This window comes from Sus scrofa, chromosome 5, assembly GCF_000003025.6.
Source record: "Sus scrofa isolate TJ Tabasco breed Duroc chromosome 5, Sscrofa11.1, whole genome shotgun sequence".
In the NCBI taxonomy this organism is placed as follows: Eukaryota; Metazoa; Chordata; class Mammalia; order Artiodactyla; family Suidae; genus Sus; species Sus scrofa.
The window spans coordinates 21,118,951-21,126,476 of NC_010447.5; the positions used below are offsets into that span (position 1 = coordinate 21,118,951).

Here is a 7,526-nt window from a genome sequence, read left to right on the forward strand (position 1 = left end):
TTATTGGACAAGGACTGATATAGGCAATTGGGCAAGGCCAAAGGGAGAAAAACACAGCTTTCTGGACCCCACATTGGTACCCCCCTATCTTTAAGGGATAAAAACCATTATACGGTAATAGAGAGGGGGGCTCTTCTCCCCCCTCCCAGCTGTCCTGGGAGCTGTTTGATTTCCTGTAATAAAGACTTTGCTTGCTTGCAAAAGATATATATATATATTATGTCATAAGATTATATATATATATATTATGTCAAAAGATATATATATATTATATTAAAAGATATATAGATATATATATATATATTATGTCATACAATGGAATGTTATTCGGACATCAGAAGGAATGAAACTGATACATGCTGAACATGGGTGAACCTTGGAAACAATATATGAAGTGAAAGAAGCTATCACAAAAGGCCACATATAGAATGATTCCATTTATATGAAATGTCCAGAATAGGCAAATCCATAAATGCAGAATGCAGATTGGTGATAATGGGGAAGTTGGGAGAAACAGAGTGACGGCTAATTGGCATTGAGTTACTTTCTGGGGTGATGAAAATATTCTAACCTTGACTGCGGTGATAGTTTCTCAACTCGAAACATGCTAAAAACCACTGAATTGCATGATTAAAAAGGGTGAATTTTATAGCATGTGAATTGTGAGTTGAATCTCAGTAAAGTTGTTATGTGAGTTATTATTAAAAAAAAAAAAAAAAAAAAGAAGTGAGAGAGAGTATACTATAGACCCAAACAGAGAGATTAAACTTTGACAGGAGTAAGGACATAGCCACCGTTGTAATAAGGGAGGAAGGATGTGAGGTGAGGCAGATAATCCGTAGGTCTTATGATAGAAAATACTGAAGTTTACATCCGATAGTTTCTATCATAAAGTATAAGGTAAATTTATCAACTGAGAGTAAGGGTAGAAGAGAGGTTATAATGGGTTTGAGGACAGAGGAACTGGTATGAAACATTCATCTCAATACTTACAACTAAGTGTTTTTATCTCAACTCCAAAGTCCACATCATTCTTAATGGGTACATTTGTTAAGGTCCAGTCAGGCATTTTCAATCTAGCAGCTTCAAATGGAAGCAAGGTAATGTAAAGAACTACTTTAGGAGTTCCCATAGTGGCTCAGTGGTTAACGAACCTGACTAGTATCCACAAGGACTCGGGTTCGATCCCTGGCCTCGCTCAGCAGGTTAAGGATCTGGCGTTGCCGTGAGCTGTGGTGCAGGTCACAGATGCAGCTTGGATCCCCTGTTGCTGTGGCTGTGGCGTAGACCGGCAGCTACACTTCTGATTCAACCCCTGCCTGGGAACCTCCATATGCCTCAAAAAAAGACAAAAAGACAAAAAAAAAAGAAAGAAAAAGAAAAGAACTACTTTAAAAGGAGAAGTTAGGAAGGTTGGAAGGTGAAAGGAAGAAGGGGTGATATGATGATACCCAGAGATCATAAGCTGTGAACACCCCTGGGCTGGATCCCACAAACCCCTGCTGCTGTCCTGTTGTCAACTTTGTCACAACGTGCTCTCCACTTGCCAAAGCAGGCAGAGCTGGAATTGCTGATGAAGTGCAGACTTTGGCTCAGATTGATGGAGTCTTGAATCACTCATCTCCATTGCTGCTACAGAACCACCACTGCCACCAACAGCCACACCGTCCACCTGGAAGCTTAGATGCCCTTTTCCTCCCACAATCTGATCTCCCTCAAATGCTTATTATTGGAAAAACCCAAAAGCAGAGGGGCCAGGTTAATGTAGTCGGCAGACTCCTTTTTTTTTCTTTTTTTTTTTTTCCCTTGTCTGTTGTTTTTTTAGGGTTGCACCTGGGATCCAAGCCATGTCTTCAACTTACACCACAGCTCACGGCATCGCCAGATCCTTAACCCACTGATGGAGGCTGGGACTCAAACCCACATCCTCATGGGTACTAGTTGGGTTTGTTAACCACTCAGCCATGACGGGAAATCCTACAGACTCTTAATAGTAATATAGAGCAAAGTATAAAAGAGTGGGTGAAAGCCTGGGAGAAATAAGTATACATCCTTTGAGAAAGTATTTGTGGTATACTCATTAATTTCAAAAATAAAGAAAGGGGAGTTCCCGTCATGGCACAGTGGTTAACGAATCCGACTAGGAACCATGAGGTTGCAGGTTCGATCCCTGGCCTTGCTCAGTGGGTTAACGATCCAGCGTTGCTGTGAGCTGTGGTGTAGGTTGCAGACGCGGCTCGGATCCTGCGTTGCTGTGGCTCTGGCGTAGGCCGGTGGCTACAGCTCCGATTCAACCCCTAACCTGGGAACCTCCATATGCCGTGGGAGCGGCCCCAAAGAAATAGCAAAAAGGCAAAAAATAAAATAAAATAAAATAAAGAAAGGAATTTAGTATCCATACCACTATTTAACATTGGTCTGAGGACATTTCATTTTAAAGCAAGTAAGTAAGAGAAAGAAATAAAAGATAAAGTTGGAAAAGAAGTAAAATTATTATTATTTGCACAGATCATTTGATGCCCAGAAAGTCCAAATAAATAGAAACCATTATTATAAACAATGAGAGAATTTAGTAAATTGACTAAAAATAAAATCAATATATAGAAATCAAAAATGACAGACCTCAGTCAGTGGGTTAAGGATCCAGCGTTGCCAAGGGCTATAGTGTAGGTTGCAGAAGCGACTTGGATCTGGAGTTGCTGTGGCTGTGGTATAGACCAGCAGCTGCAGCTCCAATTTGACCCCTAGCCTGGAACTTCATATGCCGCAGGTGCGGCCCTGAAAAAAAAATTATTATTATTATTATCCAGAGAAGATGTATGAATGTGGCCAATAGCCATGAAAGGACACTTGACATCACTAATCATTAGGGAAATGCAAATGAAAACGATGATGAGATACCACCTGAAATCCATTAGAATGGCTACCAACAACAAAAAAAAAATCAGCAAACAAGTGTTGGCAAATATGGGGTGTGCTGTTGGTGGGAATATAAAAATAGTATAGCTCCTGTGGAAAACAGTATGGTGGTTTCCCCAAAAAAATCAAAAATAGAACTAATCATATGATCCAGCAACTCCACTTCTGGACATATGCCCTTTAAAGTCATTGAAAGCAGGTCTCAGAGAAATACTTGTTCATAGCAGCATTATTGACAGTAGCTAAAATGTGGAAGAAGCCCAGGTATCCACTAATAGATGAATGGATAAGCGAAATGTGATATACACATAAAATGAAATATTATTCTGCCTTAAAAAGGAAAGAATTCTTCCATATGCTGCAACATGGATAAGCTTGAGGGTGTTATGCTAAGTGAAATAAGCCAGTCATAAGAAGATAAACACTGTATGACTTTGCTTACACCAGGTACTTAGAGCAGTCACATAGACAGAATCACAAAGACAGAAAGTGTAAACGTGGTTGCCAGAGGCTGGGAGGAGGCGAGAATGGAAAGTTACGGTCTAATGGATATAGAGCTTTGATTTTACAAGATAAAAAGAGTTATGAGAACAGATGGGGGTGATGGTGGAGAATATATTGAATACCACTGAATTGTTCACTTAAAATGGTGAAGATAGGGAGTTCCCGTCGTGGCTCAGTGGTTAACAAATCCGACTAGGAATCATGATGTTGTGGGTTCGATCCCTGGCCTCGCTCAGTGGGTTAAGGATCCAGCATTGCTGTGAGCTGTGGTGTAGGTCGCAGACGTGGCTCGGATCCTGCGTTGCTGTGGCTGTGGTGTAGGCTGGCAGCAACAGCTCTGATTCAACCCCTAGCCTGGGAACCCCTATATGCCGCAGGAGCGCCCCCAGAAAAAGCAAAAAGAAAAAAAAATTGAAATGGTGAAGATGATAAGTTTTATGTTACGCATATTTTACAACAACCAAAAAAAGAGAGAAAAAAATTAAAGGACACTGCCAGAACAAAAGAATAGTTACACATTTTAAATAAATGACTAGCCATTCCATACACAGGTAATTTACACATGGAAAACACAAACTTATGTCCAAAGTCGTGCACATAGATGTTCATGGCAACTAATAATAGACAAAAAATGGACACAACCCAAATGTCCACCCACAGCTAAATGGATAAATAATTTGTGGCATACCCATAACATGGATACTGCTCAACAATAAAATGAATGCCAATTGTTGATTTGCTCCTCCCTAAATGAAACTTCCTTCAGCCACCATGCCTTGGGCACCATACAAGAGGGAAATTACAAGTCTGAAATCTCATGGGGAGCATTTTCCAGGGCCACTGATGGCCTCTAGGGGAGGCCGAGTTTGAACAAAATCCCTGCTTGTTACAAGTGCTCTGTCCAAGTCCACTGCCTCTGTTCTGCCGGCCGAACCCACAGATGTATCTGCCCTGGCCAGTGAAGGGGCTTAGAAAAAAAGTCTGGGGACAAGGCCTGAGTCAGGCAGGGATGACCTATTTCAGGAAAGTGTCTCCTACACTATGTGCTGTCACTGTAGGAGTGGCCCCTGTGCCACTGACCAACAGAGAAGTTTGGTGACACCCCCCCCCGGTGCCCCCCTCCCTCAGTTAAGACACATTCTTCTCTGAATTTGGCTACTATCTGAGGCAGAGGCATTTCACACTTTACAATGTCCTGTGGGTATTGCCAGGGGCACCCAATCAGAATGTCCAGCTTGCATCAACCCAGCCGAACCTGAGGAGAGAATGAGGCCAGGACACGCTGCGTGAGGCAGCTCTGCCTGAGCATCTGGCACCCATGAAGCTGTGATCTGAGACATCCCTCTGAGATGATCGGCCGCATACCATCCTCTTCAACTGGGCAGAGCGCCCCAGAACTCAGGACACACTGGCACCACCTGTTCCTTAGCCCCACATGAATAGTGTTGAAGAGCTTGTGGGGCTTTGGGACCTGCGCCCTCTGGCAAGATTTCACACATCCACTCCACCCGGGCAAAGAGGAAACTGCCAAGTAGGAGACAGGGAGCAAAGTCCTATTGCAGGGTGAAGGGGACAAGCCTGCAGCGGCTGGGCAGAGAAAAAGCCAGTCCCCCAAGGGAAGCACTGCTCTCTCGGAGCCAGGCCACCATGGACGCCCTGGTCCGACTCCTGCAGCTGCTGGTGCTGCTCCTGACCCTGCCCCTGCACCTCATGGCTCTGCTGGGCCTCTGGGAGCCCCTGTGCAAGAGCTATTTCCCCTACGTGATGGATGTGCTGACGGCCAAGAACAACCGCAAGATAGAGAGCAAGAAGCGGGAGCTCTTCAGCCAGATAAAGGGGCTGGCCGGAGCCTCGGGAAAGGTGGCCCTGCTGGAGCTGGGCTCCGGCACTGGCGCCAACTTCCAGTTCTACCCAGCAGGCTGCCGGATCACCTGCCTGGACCCGAACCCCCACTTTCAGACGTTCCTGACAAAGAGTATGGCCGAGAATAGACATCTCGAATACGAACGGTTCGTGGTGGCTTTTGGAGAGGACATGAAAGAGCTGGCCGATGGCTCCATGGATGTGGTGGTCAGCACCTTGGTACTGTGCTCAGTGCAGAGCCCGAAGAGGGTCCTGCAGGAGGTTCAGAGAGTGCTGAGGCCGGTGAGCAGGATGGGAAGGATACAGGCTTGGGGTGGGCCAACAGAGCACTGCCCCCCCGCCAGGGCGTGGGGCACCCAGGATGGGGCATCTCACGTATCAGTGCATTGGACACACACCTACCCACCCACCGCCACCTGCTGGTGAACAGGAAATATGACCAGGGCCTGGATGGGGCAGAACAGGGTGCTGTGGAAGCACACAAGAGAGCCACCTAACAGTCGGGGAAGCAGGGTGAAGGACACTTAAGGGTGGGGTGTTTACTTTGGGATCTGGGGAGTTCCCGTTGTGGCTCAGTGGGTTAAGAACCTGACTGGTATCCACGAGGATGCAGGTTCAATCCCTGGCCTCGCTCAGTGGGTTAAAGGATCTGGCATTGCCGCAAGCTGTGGTATAGGTCTCAGATGCAGCTGGGATCTGGCTTTGCTGTGGCTGTGGTGTAGGCCAGGGCTACGGCTCCAATTGGACCCCTGGGTAACCTCCCTATGCAGTGAGTGTAACCCTAAGAAGACAATAAATAAATAAATAGGGAATCTGAGGGATTAAGCAGGGGGTGGAGAGATTGGGGAAAAGAATGTTCTACGTGGAGATAATTAGGGGAAGTAGAATCCATAAGATTTGGAACTGGGTGTGGAGAGAAAGGAGTTTAGGATGATGTCCAGGTTTCTGGCACCAGCAACTGGTGGAGGGAGGGAGGGAGGGAGGGTAGAGGGAAGTGCTATTTGCAAGACAGGAGCAACATGTTTGGACTTTTTAGGTGGGAGGTGCCATGGAGACAGGCAGAGAAAATGCAGAGGCAGTTACAAGTCCAGATCTGGAAACTGGAAAAAGATGTAGCCTGGAGATTTCAATTTGGAAGTCACCACTTTGTAGCTGATACATTCTAAGCATAGAGCTGCATGAGATCACCTAGAGAGGGTTCAGAGAGGCAGGAAGAGCTGGAGGAAGCCTACCTTAATCAGGAGCCCAGTGCGGGGCGCCCCTGGGCTGTTGCGATGTCCAGGACATGTGCGTCCAGGTCTCAGGAGAGGGCTCGGGGGAGCCTCTCTGTATCCTGGTTCTCTACCGCCCCATCTGTCTGCCCTCCACTCTGCTGGCCTTCTGGCCATCCTTTAAAGATCTCTCACCAGTCATCCCCACTCAGTCCCAGGAGGCCGCTCACCCTCACTTTGAATGGGGCTGGTAGGAGACAGGAGATGCAGGAAAAGTCACAGAGCAGGACGATTTGCCCTCTCCACTCGAAGACTGGCACCTCCCACTTGGCCAACAGGTTTTGGCCAGGCTGGGTTGGAGGGAGGTTATGGAGCAGGTAAAGGACCCTATCTCTTCTCTCCCAGGGAGGACTGTTCTTCTTCTGGGAGCACATGGCTGAGCCACAGGGAAGCTGGGCCCTCCTGTGGCAGCAGGTGTTAGAGCCCACCTGGAAACATATTGCGGATGGCTGCTGCCTCACCAGAGAGACCCGGAAAGACCTGGAAAGTGCCAAGTTCTCTGAACTCCAAATGGAACAGCATCCCCCTCTCTTGAAGTGGTTACCTGTGGGGCCCCATATCATGGGAAAGGCAGTGAAATAAGCCCCACCCACCTACCAAGTCTCCCAGCTACTGAGAGGGATCCAGGCAGAGAAAAGCCATCCCCCCACCACCCCCATCCTTCCTTCTCCCACCTCCCCCAGGGGGAACCTCTAACTTCAACCTTTCCTTCCGCAGTGAAAAAGCCCTATTTCTTTCCTGACCACAGGGAGAACACCATTAAACCCTGTTGTATACTTACCTGCCAATTCCTGGACTGTGTCTCCCAAGTTTGGCCCACCCACCCCTGGGACAGCTTCTGGCCCTCTTCTCTGTGTTCCCTGTCCCCTCCTCCTGAGACCACACTCACATGCCTCAAGGACCTGGTCACAGAAGTCACTACCCCTGTATCCCTGCCCAGCCCCCAGTCCCCCGTCCCACCACCACCTC

The 7,526-nt window shown here is 47.3% G+C and overlaps 1 protein-coding gene across 1 annotated transcript; it reads left to right on the forward strand.

Moving 5' to 3' along the window:
* Nucleotides 4,598-7,345, forward strand: METTL7B (methyltransferase like 7B). The gene is made up of 2 exons (XM_021091775.1): nt 4,598-5,568; nt 6,903-7,345. Exons 1-2 carry the CDS (start codon nt 5,071-5,073, stop codon nt 7,137-7,139), a joined length of 735 nt encoding a protein of 244 aa, XP_020947434.1. The 5' UTR covers nt 4,598-5,070; the 3' UTR covers nt 7,140-7,345.

Excerpts from the sequence above, each read along its gene's own strand:
- METTL7B (XM_021091775.1), top strand. The coding sequence starts at position 5,071 with ATGGACGCCCTGGTCCGACTCCTGCAGCTGCTGGTGCTGCTCCTGACC. Across the intron at positions 5,569-6,902 it reads TTCAGAGAGTGCTGAGGCCG|GGAGGACTGTTCTTCTTCTG; the intron begins GTGAGCAGGATG and ends CTTCTCTCCCAG.